The 17,575-nt window shown below is 38.9% G+C and overlaps 1 protein-coding gene across 1 annotated transcript in view; it reads right to left on the bottom strand.

Moving 5' to 3' along the window:
* Positions 1-17,575, bottom strand: part of LOC114157421 (glucosidase 2 subunit beta-like) — a 152,861-nt gene that overhangs the window by 2,828 nt on the left and 132,458 nt on the right. Inside the window, exon 14 of the mRNA XM_028038366.1 lies at positions 3,111-3,210. Within this exon, the coding sequence (XP_027894167.1) occupies positions 3,111-3,210 (100 nt within the window). The remainder of the gene's footprint in view (positions 1-3,110; positions 3,211-17,575) is intronic.

The raw sequence follows: 17,575 nt of genomic DNA, 5'->3' as shown, positions 1-17,575 counted from the left end.
TTTCCTTTTCAAATAACCCCTAACGCTATTAAACCAATTAAATATTTCCAAGCATTTTTAGAGGGGATCTTGCTTATTCACAGATTTCATCTAAACTTAAACTAAAAATACAGGTAATTGAATTTCAGTACAACAGAACTAATTCTAGCTTTAGCATGCTAAAAGGTAGAATTAGCATAGCCAATAATTATTTAAATATGTAGTGAGTATGATTTTGATGGAGAAAGATAGAAAATGCAAAATTTTAAGAACAGGAAAATGCATTAGCTAGTTTAGCAAAGCAGACAAATGTTTTTTTTTTGTTTTGTTTTTTTATCAAACTGGTTGACTAAACTAATATTGCAGCTAAATCCTTTTTCACCACACCTTTTTGATTGTGACTTTACTGTTTTGTATTGATCAAATTTGTACATCAGAATTTCAAATGGCAAAGAAAAGCAACCAGCTACTTCTTTTGAATATAGTCATCTGATTTTGTGACACGAGGATGTCTATAAATTATTTCGGCTATAATGAGCCTCAACAACAAACGTACACTGGCCCAATTTTTCACACAGTGAGAGCAGCTGGTTACCAATCTGCAGTTGTTGTAGTCAGTGCTCACGTGTTACAGCCCCGGCCTGAGAATTTAATTAATAAATTAAACAGTTGACTTCCCTCCGTCCCCACAGACCTGGTAAGATTAACTGCACAGTGCTTGAATTTGGATTACCCCAAGTAAAACAATACATCACTGGTCCCTACTTAGGTGCAAAAAAGAAAGTGTTACTTCATCCGAGTGAGAGAGAGGGAGCACCATCCAAGGCTAACTTTCGACATTTCAGATATAATGAGCGTCAAGTTCTGACGAGTCTTCATCTATGCTGCCTGCACACGGTTAGGGGGTCGCATCAAAGGAATTCAATTTAGTCTTTTCAAAGGGGGCCCCTGGAAGGTTAGAGTACATACATTTACAAACGACGTTCACTGGGATCTGATCTGAAGAGGGGGCAAGGGAGAAACAGAAGCAGAGAATATTAAACGTGCTACATATTTAATTGATCAAATTCTGGCAAAAAAAAAAGAGAACATGTAAATGGGTATAGTAAAAGCGACTGTAAGAGTGTTTGTGGGAAAAATGAAGATGATGTATGAGTCGAGGATGCAAACGGAGGACCACTGATCATAAAAAATATATATGTTTGGCGACAAACAGGAGGCCAATTGGTTTGTTTTTATCATTCGGTATTAGCAAAAGAAGCTGATTTTGGGGAGGCCACGGCAGAAGCCATGAAAATGTTAACCTTTCAAATGGTTGATGAAGAGCTAATTGTTGGATTTTCAGCAAGACCCTTGTAGAAAGCAGAGAAATCTCCTAATTGCCCTTTATTAATGTGCTGTTATGAGGTTCATGTCATTGTTCTGTTTAGCTATCTCCTACAGTTCATGTCCCATTTGCATTGTTAATTCAAGTGTGTTCATGCTTAAAGGGGATTTAGCCTTGCAACATTTATTACAGAACTTTTTTCACCTCTGTGGTTGAAGCAGGATTCTTCACTTCCAGTTTCCCTCATTAAAACAAATTCAAAATCTGACCCTGGTTTATGTTTTGTTCTGAAGAAAATGCTTCTGAAGAAAATCTCTTTCGATCGCGATGATATTAACACCATAACATGTTACGCTGCTGCGGAACATCTTCATAGCAGCTTGTTTGGCCTCCCTTTAAACAAAAAATAAAATGAAATAAGATAAAAATCTATATGTACACTGCCATTTCTGACAAACACAATGACCAGTCAGAGCAGATAAAGCTTTTATGGGTGGTGGAAATTTGGGATAATCATGATATAAAGTAGAAAATGTGATTGTAGCATAAATTTTTAAAAGGGAAAATTGGAATTGGATCAGGAAAGAATAGGCTTTCTTCAAACAGAAGATAAAAAAAAATGTACAGAATGTGTTATAAAACCTGATGTTCTCTACAGTGGTAGTAAATAAAAACCCTTAATTGCAGAGGACTATTATCTGGGCAGATTGACATTTTTAGAATTGAGCTGAGGTTTTTTTTTATTATTATTTTTATTTTTTACTACATTTAATTATTTAACATTTATTCTGATTTGTTTCTTGAGAATGCTGGCTAGATATGATAAATTTAGGTAAGCCATAAAAACTCCACATTAAGATCAAACTATATTCTTATCGCTGGGTAACAGCAAGCTTGGAAAAACGTATTCTATGTGAAGGTAAGTGCTCACATATTTTCCCCCCACCATCCTTCTTGGTACTCCAGTCAAAATGCCATTGCTAAAGAGTCACATCTGAACCTCAATATTTTCCCATAATTTACAAAAACTCTATTTAAGGCTTCCAGGCAGGCATATAATCACTTTCTGGATAAAGGCTCCAGAGCTTGAAGTTGTTCTTTATCATTTTTGCTGCAACTGTATGAACTATTCCATTTTTTTCTGCTTCCTTTGTCGCATCACTACATATGATGCTACAGCTTCTTTTGAATGTCGTGTACCACCTAGCTTACTCAGCACTTCCCTATCTCAGATCACCATATGCACAATTTGGAGGTGTGTGTAAGCGCCCTGCCATTTCTGCTTTTTGGACAGTACATTTTTAATATCAGGAGCTTGGTAAGATTTTTTATTTTTTTTGGGTACAGTTTGTGAAAAGCTGTCTCAGGCATTGATACATTTTACCTCAGCTATTTTAATGTTCACATCGGCCTCTCGCTTTATTCGTTAAGACATGAAAAGTAATTTTATTGCTCAAGTTTAAGTTCAGATTTATTACAAATAAACTCCAAAGCTTATTATGCGTTTCTGTAAATTGTTTGACCTGTTTAAAAGCAACTTGTCAAAAGTGATTTCCTCAACCACATTTGGATCTCTGAGCCAAATGTCTGAGAACTTTAGTGACCTATTTAATTGTTTTATCTGATAAAATTTGTGTCCCAGTTAATGAATAAGCAGATAAATAAGAGAGCGTGTGAACGAAGCATGACCCAAAAGTCCCAGGGATTGACATTAGCAGAGGTAATGCAGCGCATAAAGTTTGATTACGTGGACAGGTCTGAGTGTGTGTGTGCTTGCCAGGGCTGCATGTTGATCTTTACTTACAGAGGTAGTGCGAGATCCTCCTTGCCAGCACGGCTCTCCGTTCTCATACACCATCTGACTGTAGTGGTTCTTTGCTGGTCCTGCCCACATTCCCCACAGCCTGGAGCAAAAAGTGAAAGAAAAACAGATAGAAAAAAAAAACCTATTAGGGCATCTTTTCTGACTTTTACTGTGGTCTTTAAAAAACATTTGAGACAAAGTGAGTCTTTTTTTTCTTTAAACATCACTCGGTTGGCACATGGAAAAACACTTGTCTTTCAGCTAAAATAATAAAAACAACAACAACAAAAAAACTGGCAAGATGGCGAGCTTGGCAGTGCACTTCTTTGGCACTGTTACTCAAACGTCCTCTCTTGCTCAACAATGGAGAGAAAATATTAATTACTGTTTTGTCAGAGCTAGAACGGCGCGCAACAGCACACAGGAGGAACACGTCGATACCAGTCTCGGATGAGTGTGTCTGCCCATCGCTAGCTAATTATATTCTCACCAAATATTTCAAGGGAAGAACGGAAACCAAACCAGGGTGCCAGTGAAAGCAGTCCAACGTTGCGTCGACATATGCACTTTCATTATGTTTTCTGACTTTCTCTGATCTGCTGCTAAGCCTCAATATCTTAATTAAGGTAACAATTGCAGCCAGTTTGGCTGATTTAGTTTTGGTAAGACACTTTTTTTTTTTTTGCGCTAATCTCAATTTCAACTGTAGTGACTACTTTTTATCTGAAATAGTGATGGCAGAGCACAAAGAATGAGATCAATCTTTGTCTGACTCTCTTGCGTCTTTTTCCAGCCGCAAATTAATCATTGGGATAAGGAGCTACAAGAAAATATTAGAATAATTTACTGTTCATTTGCGTAAGTGCCGTCCACACTGTTGCCAGTGTTTTCGCAAAGCTGAAACAGCTGATCTACATGCCTCCACTGACCCTTCCACGATGAAATAAGGCAGGGATTTTAATATTAGGAATGGCAATTTGTTTTATTTTACAAACTATTATGACTTTACTTGTTTTATTGATGATCATAAAAATATTTTACAGACTGAACAAAAAGGCACACCACACTCATCTGAAGCTGCATGTTTTAAAAAATGTAAAAAGCTAAAAAAAAAAAATAACATATATATATTTTTTTCTTTTGCTTTGATATTACATACAATCTCAGTAAAATACTGTAAAGCTCATAGCTTATTGCATTTGCATGGCTCTGTATACCATTGGCTTACTGTGAGTATTTTGCTCAAGCTGATATCTGACATTATCAGATTTTATTGAGTTGTATCTAGGAAGATTTCAGAAATATAAATTTGCTACTCATTTGACCTTGATGAGTCCAAACATGATGCCCTCTTTTAGAAAAAAAAGAAAAAAAAACACTCCTTTGCTTTTACAGACCCACAGCTGTCTTTGGGTTTTTCAACGTAGTTGTAGTGCTCTTCACGATGCGCAAAGCTTATTTAAAAAGCCCGAGCGGGTCAGTCAGAGGTGAACTGCTCACACGAGTGGATGCCGGCGTGGTCCGAGTGCCTCGCCTTTTCTTCCCTTTCAGCATGTCTGATTGGGTTTTAGCACCCTGTTAGCATCGGGATGCTTTAAAATGGATTGCTGTCAAGATGAGTGCAGAAAGCTCCGGCGCTCCGGTTTTTCAGGCTGGTTGACTGGCGATCTCTTGTGCATCACCTCCTCGTACAACCGTTCCCGAGCTTCGCTGCCGTTCCTCCATTCGCCTCTGCTCTCGCTCTGCCGGCCCTTGTGTGCCCCAGGAGGAAGCGCAGACGCTGTCAATTAGGAGATGAGTTATCGCTGGGATGTGGCCAACACACCAGTGTTTTGGACTCATGAGATGGGAAGTTATTGACAGATCATTTCCTGTAATAATACCTACCCAGGCTTGGTATTGGCAGGCCATTTTCTAAAGTCAGTCTGCAGTTGTTTTTTTTCTCTACTAGTTATTAACACCATCAACACAAGAATACATGGGGTCTTATTGCTTAATTGGATAAGATTAGGGTGCCCATCATCAATAGGTGTTAGTCTGACCTGCTGTCAGACCATGTAACCCCCCACCCCGGCTTTGCACAATGGACCCCCTGGGTTCAGTGACAACTTCATTTTCTCATCCAATTTGTCACAGTTTGGCTCTAAGCTGCATCCCTGACACAAGTCATGCTTGCCTGCACTTGTAGCAGCAGGATCAGATTCCTTAACTCATCCGGTTTACCATCTGAATGTTCTCATTTGCACCCATGTCTGCAGGGACTCATCCATCCCACCCGGACCGGTCACCTCACTTAATACCAAACATCTCTATCGGAATGAAGGGCAAGGACAACATTTTGTCGGTGCTCCATAAAATGCCAGATGAACGACTTCAGTTTCAGTCGACAAAAGGATAACCAGTGCCGCTGAGGAGTTCATCTCTTTCAGGCTTCCTTCACTGTGTTTCAGCTAATAATCTAACACCTGGCAGTTCATTTTGCATTTATAGAAGACATTTGATCAGAGAGATAGAAGGAATGGAGAAAGAGAGAGAAGGAAGAAAGATAAAAAAAGAAATATAGGAAAAACACAAATTAGACAACAGGTTGGAAAAATTGTTTGAAAATGTACATTTTTTCATGTTTTTGTAGACTGGGTAGGGGGAACTTGTTCTAGTCCATTCACAATGTGGAAAAAGAAGCAGGCTACAAAATGCAGGCTTCCGTTTTAACAATTAACTGACGCCAAATAGTAAAGAAACTCACCGTTTGGCGTGTAAAACACAGAGAATCTTATTTACAGACATCTGGATGGAGATTCAGTCTATTACCTGCCCTTCCTTAATGCCATGAAATGCACCGTCCATCAAAGTTAAACCTGTAATAGGAATCACATCCAACCAACTAAACCTACTATCCATACATTGAGTAAAAACAGGACCACTGGGGACCTCCGATGTGTCTAACTACACACATTAAGCAGCCAATCTCATTTAGTTTTCCTCTGAATTACTAAGGTGTGATTTCGATTGACAAAAGCAGATGGAGTTTTTGATTAAATCACAACATTAAATTTGTTGTACATGCAGTATTACCTCCAGGGTTAAATTAATAAATGATGGACTATATGAATCCTGATAAATACTGTTTATAAGTGAAAGGTCTCATAATTTTTTTTTTTGGTTTTTAATGTCTAAACACTGATTTAGAACAAAAAAAAAAATGAAATAGTCTAATCCCGATGAAGGGTAATTACCATTTAAAAAAGCTGATTAGCTCCTCTTCTTCTAATATTAGCTTGAGCTGATTTAAGCTTCTCTCGCTTCCTTTAAAACGCCGTGGTGACCACTGATTCTGTTTTAAACTTCATCGTTGCGCTAATCCGAATGCCTCGAGTGATAAGTCCTGAAGATCCACTGCTAATCTCGCTCAACGCTGAAAGGAGAGCTGCCCCCTCTGCTACAGCCACAAATCAACCTTTCAGAAGCAATTATCGTTTGGACAACCCCGCTCTGGTGTTAAAACACCCTGAAGATGCTGAGGAGGGAGGGAGGCAGGCGCGGGGGGGAAACTGGGGCAAACTTTCTGCTTGTGTTGATGTTTGTGGGATTTTAGTCTCCGGGTGTTCGCTTGAGAAAAAGACGAGGAGCAGAAGTCGAAGAAGAAGCAAACATAATGGTGGCCTCAAATGAACCCAGCATAAAACTGCTCATTTGCCTTCAGTAATGTCTGGTATGTTTGTTAAGCTGATGCACACTCACTGAAGCTTGTTTCTTCAGACAGAGAAAAGCACCGACGTTATATACGCTTGGGTGAATATGTACTGCCTTCAATAAAAGAAATTATACTTCAGATGTCGAGTTTCTACCCAGTTTGATTTAAGTATTACAATTTGCATTGTTTTAACGTTCACAATTGTCCCAAAACACATCAAAACAACATAAAAAGAGACATATTTAAAGTGCTGGAGTTGAATACACCTGCCCTTAACGATTGCAGTGCCAGCACCAGTTTGAACCATTGATACAATGCAGGGTGGATCCATGCTTTTATGTTGTTATGCCAAACTTTGACGATTTGAATGTTGCAGCTGAAATCAAACTCAGGACAGGACAACTTTTTTCGAATCTGTTATTGAGTAATTGTTGCAAGACTGTGTGAACCGTAGCCACAGTTTTGTGTTCTTAGCAGACTAGCAAGGCATTATTTGTTGTTCTGCATGATATCGGCTTCAAGGTTTGACTTCAGAGTGTGTACAGTGAAGGTATTCTGCAGACATTGGTTGTAATGAGCTACTGAATCATTTCTATTATCACAAACAAGTCTGCCCGTTCTCCTGACCTTTGAGATCAACAGGGCATTTCCATCAACCCGACTGCTGCTAATTGGATATTTGTGAAAATATACATGTGTGAAAATCCCAGTAGATCAGCAGTTTCTGTAATACTCCGTAATACCAGCCCTTTCTCACATCAACAACCATGCCACATTCAAAGTCCCTTTTCTTCCCAATTCTGATACTCAGTTAGAACTTCAGCAAGCCCCCTTAACATCCTCCAGGTCCTTAAGGGTAGTGAGTTGATGCTGTATGATTCACTGAGTCGTGAGAGACTGTCTGCCCCATGCTACCCATAACAAAGAAGACTGGTGTACACATCCAATATTTAATTGGATATGCACAAAAAAAAGAAACTGATTGAATTAAGTATACTCAGACAACTGTTCTCAAGTAGCAGCTCCTGAAACGTAATGTAAACCTTCTTTAGGCTGTGTAAAGTCTAAGCTCCTTCCTTTCACCTTCCCACCATAGCATCCGCTCATTAGCCAGCGCTGCCATAAATTAGGCCTCACAGCTATGCTTTTCACTGCTCTAACAAGGGGTCTGGTGCAGCAGGTTAGTCTGCTCACTAGGCTGCTAATGTGCTAATCATTTACAACATGAGACATGGCAATGTAAGGTAGAGAGAGTCACTTTAGAGCTACTGGATGATTTCAACGAGCCAACTTGCACCCCTCTCGCCTCCCCCCAGAAAACGCCCGTTCGCGTAGCCCAGCGGTGCAGAGGACTGCTAATCTCTGCCACTCTTGTCGGGTCACCAATCAGAGAGTGGCGCTCTGAGACGAGCCCGGGCGATGTCATTACTCTGCCAGGCGCCGATGCTGCTCTCGCCCTCCTGCCGCCCACTGTGCCCAGCACCTTCATGAATAATTCATACGCACAGGAACACATGAAGGGCACATGCAGCCAGGGCTTTTTTTTCTTTTTCAGATTCACAAACACTGCATTTATGATTGTTATTTCTCTACCTTTACACTTTTCTGAACAATACAGTAGAGAACTGTATAATGGCGTCCAAATAAATGTACTGCACTTGCAGTAGTTCTGCCAGGTATATGTTCGGAAAACAGGTTAAAGGTTTTGTTTTTCACAACAACCTCTCAAGTATTTCTCTCATGTACATCACCCTGACCCACACGGTTGCTATAAAAACATCGATGGCACATTTTCTTTCACTTTCGAGGCCAAAGCAATTTCATGTGGTGATAGAAAAAAAAGGGAGAGGGGGAAAATAAAAAAAGCTAAGGATGTACATTTCATCAGGACCTCATGACAGACATTGAGCAGGGACTGATGTCGACCCCAAAAATCAGCATTCTGCTAACAGTTCACTTGTGCCTCATTAAAGACCGAGCTGTTGCCATGAAAACCCAGCAGAAAGGCCATCAGGGGTTCACAGAGTCAGCTCCCCCTGCCCTCCACTCTAACACACGCGAGAGTCATTACCAATCTGGCTTGATTACCAGATATTGTGTGGGCCGTCAGGAAAGAGGGCCATATATCATAAACACATTAGGGACAGGAAGCTCTGTATGTAGGCCGAACATTTCCCTGCAACCGTGAATGAACGGAGAGGCTTCTGGCTGCATCGTGGCACGATCCTCCTCGAAAGCACTGGGCACTAAGAGGCCGTCATGTTTCCAGGTAGAGAGGGCCTCTCTCCCCGCTAATGGCACTCCAGCGAATGACCTTGACAGCTTGAAAATGAGCACATTAAGTAGAGCACTTAAATGTGCAATTATGCACTTGTTCCAGTCGAGGTGTCACTGCTCCGAAGGTTAAGATGAGGGTGGGGAAAAAAAAAGTAAAAAAAAAAAAAAAAAAAAAATTAAATAAATCATGTTTTTCAAATAGCTATCAAAACAATTAAAGGACCGGTGTGAAATGAACAGGAACTGCAATCGCTTAGATAAGAGTTCTTTTTTTGTTTTTTTAAAAAAGCAAACATATAGGAGATTTATACAGAGTTAGTCTAATGCAATACATCCTGTATCTTGTTTAGACTGAATAATACAAACCATCTCACTGGGACATATTAGCCAGCAAGTGAACAAAATGTCCACATAGTCGATGTTTCAACAGGAATAAAAATAGTCAAGCGTAAGATTCTGGGGCCAAATTGTTATGGCAAGATGATTGCATCAATTTATCTTCAAATATATAAGAAATATATAGATATGAGGAATTTGCCAAGCTCCTTCTGTTGTTTTCTTCCCACTTTGTCTTACTATCTATATGTCTAACCTGCAATTTACTGTTAACTGAAATAATAATATTCAAGAAGAAAGAAATGTTTCTGTTACTGATGGAATGATTATTTTAAATTTAGCTAGAATACATAGAGCTGAACTACTTTCATAAACCTCAAAAGATTAACTTTAATATACAGAAATGTACAGAATGCTGGATGCTCAAAGAGAAACCCCCCTACCCCCATCTATCTCTATGTAAATATCTGCAAATCCATTGTGTAACACATATAGAACATATTTAAAGAACTGTGAATCATTTATCGTCTGCTATCTAGAGTCTGTTGCTCCTACACTGTGCTGCTTTCTGTTATTATTCATCAAGTACAGTTGTCAGATGCATTAGAAATAATTGATAGGAGCAGAAACAAATACTTTTAGCTGTTAAAATATTTAAAATATCATTACACAAATACCATGATTGGACTTTTAGTCCATAGCTGGAACTCCAAGCCAGGCTATTTTGCCACGAGCTCTTTCAGTGTCATTCATTGATTCAGCCTGAGTCAAAGTTAGTTTTTTTTGTTGTTTCTGTTGCGCTCATCTGTAACCTGTTTGTGTTCGATCAGTTTTACAGTTATAATCTTACAGCTCCCTAGTGACTGCAGTAAAATGGCCACCAATAGAGATAATTAGCTGCCGTACTTATCTCCTGTTTATACAGTTCATGTGCAGCTGCTGCAGAAAACTGCTAGCGCGCAGTAATTAATCTGAAAACAAGACGGAATCTGAAATCTTTTCCGTCAGAATCCCATTCCTGCGCCGCTCTTTTAAAAAAAAGATGTCAGGCTTTCGAGCCGTCCTCACGAGAAATAGACTCTTATTGATCAAAAGAGCATATTTCCATATTACCATGGTCACAGAGTGGAGTCTCTGCTTTAATGCCAATAAATTTACTCAGCTGGATCATTCAAACTAAAGCCCCTCGAGGGACTTCGACAGCCTGGAGGCACTCGCGTCGATGTACCTGTTTCTCTCAGCACCTGGGAGTTTTTTCTCACAATCAGAGGATCTTCCACACAGAGGACAAAATAAAAGTGATAAAATAAAACACAGCTGTGCCAATGCGGTTGGGTTTTAAAGTGAGGCGGCGGTGAATGCGAGAGGAAAAAAAAAACATCTTTACGTGCAGCAGATTTGCAAACAGCAGACAGATGTCGGCCACAAAGCACTTCCCTATTTGTATTTTCATGGTGGCCAGCACATCCCACTCTCTCTGGGGTTGCTCTGCGCTGTCATTTCAGCTGCCGAGCTCCTTCGTAGTGGGCACACACAGCCATTCGCTGTGGTTTCAATGTTGCTAGGCTACCTCACCGCTCCACTGTTTTCTGTTTGAAAATCTACTGTTCAATAAGGCAGTTCAAGGGAGATCTGTGGGTTTGAATACTGAGTGATATGAACCTGCAGGAATCACTTGTAGCACTCATGGACTTGTTTCTTTTTCAAGATTCTTGTCTTTATTTCCTCCTTGATTTGATTACATAATTTCATTACCTGCCTCTTCAACCCATACATTCATTCAATTTCAATATTCAACCATTTCTGTGCAAACCTTGCCTATTGGTAAATTTTCTCTTCCAAGATTTTCACATTTTCATGTCTGTTTTTTAGACTTTAAGATTTTGGGGAAATCTTTTGACATAAGACTGAAATGCAATAAATGATGTTTCTCTGTAGAGAAGTTTATCTCTTGAAGTGCTACTTGCTGATATGAGTCTGAGCTATCGATGTGGGTATCAGATATGCAAGTGAGTACTTTAAGCTTGAAACCCTATATAAATGTTTATAACTCCTATGAAAGGAATTAGTACTTTAGTGCAAAGTGGTAAGGGTCCTAAGGTGATCTCAGTTTAAGCACAAAAATATAGTTCATCCAGGGAGTTCTGGCTGTGCCCCGCTAAGTAGTTTGTGATAATCTGTTTTTATGTTTTAAACACTACTTCTATTTATAACAAGTTCGAAAATCATAATAATCATCTGTGGGGGTTAACCTGAATTAACATGCGTTAAGATGCTAGCAAGCATTATGGTCTATTTTGGACAATGAAGTGAACTACCTCTGAATACTAATTTTCATGAACCACAGGACAATGAAACGTTACAGTTGAACAAACACCACTAAAATCGGCTGACTCACTGGAAAGTGGAATATATAATAATTGAGTGGGTGAAACAAACACAGCTTATATTAGATACATTCGCGCATGGAGAATGTACTACCTTCAAATTCATCTTCTGCTGTCACTTATGCTGTGAACTACAGGGAGTGGAAGGAATTTTAAGGATTAAACCAAATTTAGCCCATATAGAAAGATCACACCAATTCATAAATATATTCTTGTATTATTATATTCATATTTTACCCTGGTAAAATAGTTAAAATGTGATTTAATGTCGGAATATTATAAAGTATAGATGATAAAACAATCTAAAACATTTAAGTAAAAAATTCAAGCAACAGGCAGGGGGTCACATCATAGAAAAACAAGCAAAAGCAGAGCTGACTGTAGAGAACCTGACAAACATGACAGAAAAAAAGTCTTAATATGGAAATCTTTCTACCTGAGAGGGTCAAAATGCTCCAAGAGGAGCAGAGAGGAGAATTATCTATTTGTTTATCACTTAAGTGAATTGCTATTCCATCATTCATTATATGACGGAATAGGGATATAAAAATGGGTAATGACTCTCTGTTGCATACTTAAAGCAAAAAAAGTGAGATTCCAAATATATCGGAAACAAATGAACTACCAAAAAATCTCCACCCAAAACCTATTACAAGACTTTGTGAGGCACAAAACATATATGGTAGTAAAACGTAAACAATGCTCAACAATATAAAATATGGATAACTCCCCCCTCCCCTTTCTATTCTGGCATGCATTCAGCTTTGGATTTTGGGCTTATCCAAAGCTTGAACTGTCAAACACGCCGATTGCAAGGGTGAAGGGTGAACAAGCAAGCTGGTTGCCAGGACCCACACAATTTCAGTATTTCAGTTTGTTTTTTTCTCCTTGTGTGCTCCCAATAATCACAAGTGTAAAGCAGTTTGACCCCTGCACAATAGAAGGTCGGGCTTCTTGAACTTTGCTGGGCAACACAAGCCGACCCCCCCGACCCCAAATGCGTGGCTACCTGATTTCCCCCGAGTCTCAAAACAAAAACTCATTTAATGACCCCTCCACTGATCCCATCCTTCTCCACAGCTAGATTCAAATCATCTCTTTGTCCTCTGAATTTCATATATTTATGCTGCTTTCTTGTGTGTTTGGTTTCCTCTGGAAACACAAGTCACTTATAAATTGAATTTGTATTCTTTTATCATCTTACATATTTATTGATCAAATAAAAGACAATTATTTTGTGTTTTTAGAACAATTTGCAGCAGCTGTGGATATTTCTATGTGCCTTACCTTGGGCTAAGTTAGAAATGATCTTCATTAATATTTCAAATACACTTCTGGTGGTGGTGAAAGGTTGTTATATACAGATACACTGTTAGCATACTCAAAGTTGTTTTTTTGTTTTGTTTTTTTTGCTGTAGTTTTGCGGTTGTTTACAGGAAATGGGCTGAACGACAATTACAGGATGTTGACAACATTCTTCCAGAATAACCTGTATTTTCCAACTTTAATGGGTAAAATACTAAGCAGTGATGCTGCCTTTATTTATCGAACAAATAGGGAATTAAAACTGAAAGTAATATCCGCAACTTGTTTCTAACTTGAAAGAACGAGTGACGTTTTGGATTATTGTGGGTATTATTCTGCTTCTTGTTAGTGGCTGGCTTTAAACTTTTCATTTGTGTTTACCTTCTGAAAACCGGTGGTGCAATATCTATAAATAATTTTTTTAATTTACATTTATTTTTTTAACTAAAGGACCAAGATTTGTCACAAACAATGCACCTCCAGTGCTTACGGAGTCCTGTCGGAATGTGGCAAATTTTATACGCCAATGATTGCAACACGTGAATTCAATAAACTACTGTCAATAATTTTGACAGTACAATTTAAATGATTATCATCATCATTGCTGTTCTTCTTCTCATTAGTATTATATTCAATAATAATTGTTCCAAAAATTATCAGCTAGTTTAGAAAAAAATGTCAAGAAAGGTGACTGTTTACTTTTGGAGAAACTGAGAAGAAGACATTACTGCATTTCTTTGTTTACTTTTCACTGACTGCATCACAATTGCAAGTGTGAAATTATTGAATACTCAGGTAAATATTCTTCCTCTTCAGACTAAATTCTCGATTTTTCAGTCAAGAAGAGCCATTGCTTTCAAATGATTTCACCCCATTGAAGCATTAGCCAAATAATGTAGTTGTGTATTTATCTGTCTTTTCAGGTGGACTATGTCCGGTTGTGTGCATTTTACCAACTTATTTCACCAAGTGTGTCTTGTTTTTTAGGGAAGAGGTTGGTGTGTAGAGAGGGCATCATGAAGACGGACGACGCTGTCACACTGGGATGGTGTTTGTCGCATTGCAAGCATTTTCCCCTGCTCTATTATCATTACTATTGCTGATGTTATTGTTACAACAGCCATCTCAGGAAGTTGTTGAGCTGCTGAGGCCGAAAGGCAGAGAAGTGAAAATGGGGGAACTGAGAAATTGGAATTCAAGAAGTGGAGTGTGTGTTGTATAATATCTGCATTTACAGATAATTGGGAGCATGGAGCATGACTGCCGTACAGTCAGAATTTTTTTGATTATTTTTTTTTACTGCCACACATGTGGCCACATTAAAAGAACAAACAGAGTGTTCCCAGTTGGTTTGTCGTTAAGAACATTTGTATAGTTAATGGTCTGATGTCAAACATGCTGCAAAACCAAGAATAAAGAAGGGCTTAGGGAACAATTTTCACTTCATAAGCTGCAACCACAATGAGCTGTAATCACATGCAAAGCATCAAATTCAATTTTGTTCAAATGGTTTAAGCATGCGTCAGTAATGGCATAAAAACAATAGTTAGAGTCAAGGTTTCACATGTTACCGCTGTTGCTCTTCTCCTCCGTTTCATTCGGCTGTCCTGTAGGACGCTGGAGCAGGTGTGATAAATGCTAGCGTTTAAATCAAAGCCCTCCACTCTCTCCCCCTCAGCCCTCTGGGGAGAAACAGGATGCCTCCATGCAGATTGATATCAGGAGGCCCAGCCATCTCCTGCAAGCTCTGACTGATGGTCTGTCTGGGTAAAAAATGAACTTTATACCCACCATTCTGGTTGTGATTCATGTGTCTCCTCTGCCATCCGCATAGACCTTCACTACTCTACATGCTCTCTGAAAACTGTACATTTTATCATATACATGTCCAGAAAATACCAAAGCATTCACCAGCTTACATTTGCAAATTTTCCAGAGGCTGAGCTAAACATAATATCAAAGGCAGCTTAAGTCTCCTTGTCAAATTAAGTACTAATCAAATGTACAGCTTCCCCTCAACAAATTAAAATGTTATTGAAAAGTATGTTTCAGTAATTGAATTTAAAAAAGGACATTCATTTATTATATAATTTCATTGTACACAGAACTATAACAAGATCTCAACTCTGTTAGTTTTGTTTATTATGTCTTATTGCTAAGGAAAACACAAAATTCACAAACTAGAGAATTGGAATTTTACATAAAACTAATAAAAAGGACTAAATTCGGCAAACACAATCATGATAAAGATTGTCAATTTGACAGCTGGTAAGCTATCAACAAGAAGATAAGAAGCAAAACATACCGGTAAAGGCTCATAGACTGCTGTGTCTAAGCTTACTTATGGAAAGCTTAATGAAAAAAAACACAGTAGAAGAAAAATGCCAAGCAACAGGGATAATTCCAGTCTTTAAATGAAAATGATGCAAATCTCATCCTGTAGTTTGACGGAGATTCACAGGGTGTAGAGTGCTGCTGCCAGACAGACCTAAGACATGGACCAAAAACTGTCACCTCTATATTCAGAGATACCCGTGGTTTTTAGTCCGATTAAGGAGTAAACGACTGGACGGCTGTAAAGTAGTCCAAAGTCTTCTATTAGAAATAAAGGTATCGGACTCTGGAGGAAGAACGCAGAAGCAGAGATCCAAATTACCTAATGTTAGTGAATGATGATTTGGGGAGCCATGTCATTAGCTGGTGTTGGTCCAGTGTTTTTTTTCCCAAGACTACAGTCAGTCAGAGAAATCACCTACAAGATTATTTTAGAGTGCTTTATAAATCTTCCTACTGACAAGCGTCATGGAGATGTACACTGGACAGATACAAACCACACAGAAAAACTGAAGAGAATTATCAAGAAAAAGACGACACACAAAACTCAACAGAGTAGAAAGACCCTCACCTCATCCTGCTGAGGGTAGAAAATGGTTTCAATAGACCCACTTTTGGGTCTATTGAAACCCAGACTGGCTACCCAGGCTGGCTACCAGGCTGGACTTCCTCATCACCTCAGCAAAGCAACAGGCTGATCACCTGATGCAGTAATTCATGCAAGAACAGCATGTGTTGAGAGCATATACTGTGAAGTTCATGGACATACTTCTCAGTAGGTAGATATTTCTAGAATCCACATATTCTAATGGCCTGATGTAATATTCTAATAGGTCATACTTATCAAAATTAGCAGACTACATACCTGTGACATGTAAGTACTGAAATACAAAAACTTTTGATAATATTAAGTTATTAAAACACACCTGTGGCGTGGAAAAAATATAACTATATTTTTGAAATCTTTGGATCTGTGTCATTATTGGCAGAGATTTTGTTCCAACTTCAAAGATGTGTTCAACGAACGTTCCCGTTTGGTCCTGTCAGCCCCTCTATACCATCATGAGTGACAGGCAGACAGAGCGTTGGGGTCACATTACTCAGAGTTAGCATTCTGTTCCTCTTCTTTCCTGCACCAACAACATGGTGAAGCATTGCACTTTGCGCTCCAAATGGGAGAAGGTAGTGTGGGAGGCGGTGGTGCAAAAATGTAAAGCACAGCCCCGGCTTTGGACTCCAATTAATTTGCCATTTGAAAATGGAAAAAAAAAAAAAAACAGAAAAAATATATTTATATATTTGCTGAGGAGGGTAATAAATTAGCCTGTAACATCTCACTTTAGCTGCCTAGTGAAGACAAGTCATGCCTGATTCAAAAGAAGACAACATATTTTGACAATGTCGCGAAGCCTATGTGGGGCTTTGGATCTTTGTGATTTCTCCCTTTGCAAAACAAGTCAAGGGTGTTGAGTTATCATGTTTAGTTGTTGTCGTTTGAGAGATGTTACAGTGAATCAGTGAATAAAGCCTTTTCAGTAGCTCTTCCAACATCAGTGGGTTTAAATTCCAGGATCTGCACACTATTAGAAATTCAGAGGGCTAAGGCCAATGAGGGACTTTCGGAGAACAGAGGAGAAACAACCCATTATTAAAAACAAAAGCTATGTTTTTTTTTTTTTGGACTAGAGAATTGTTTCACAGAAAGTAGATAAGAGGCGCAGCAATGCATTTGTTAATGCAACACTCTGGAGCTCTATGACAGCACCATGACAGCTATAGTTCAAAAGCTAAAGAAGTGGAGAAACCTGAAAAGTAGATGAAAAATACAATATAACATTTGTCAAAGAATGTTAATCCTGAGGACGTCAATGCATCAGACTACAACTGCAGTGTAACGTTAAAAATCAGCCAGATTGTGGATGATCATGGAGAGGTATGACGTAGAGAGCATCCTGGCTGTTTTCAGCTTTCATAGTGAGATCGTGCCTGGGTTTCCCTTTGGCGGCCCACAGCAGCTGAATTGTCTGGTCAATGGAGCATTTTAGAAGAACATCACCACCTTATGAGTGCCAACTGTAGGGCGGCAGTTCTATGATTTATTTATTGAAGCGCTCTTGTGAGGCTGGCTGGTA

The sequence above is a fragment of the Xiphophorus couchianus genome, chromosome 14 (genome assembly GCF_001444195.1).
Source record: "Xiphophorus couchianus chromosome 14, X_couchianus-1.0, whole genome shotgun sequence".
In the NCBI taxonomy this organism is placed as follows: Eukaryota; Metazoa; Chordata; class Actinopteri; order Cyprinodontiformes; family Poeciliidae; genus Xiphophorus; species Xiphophorus couchianus.
Note: the sequence above shows the minus strand (reverse complement) of the source record. Positions and strands in the feature narration are given on the sequence as shown.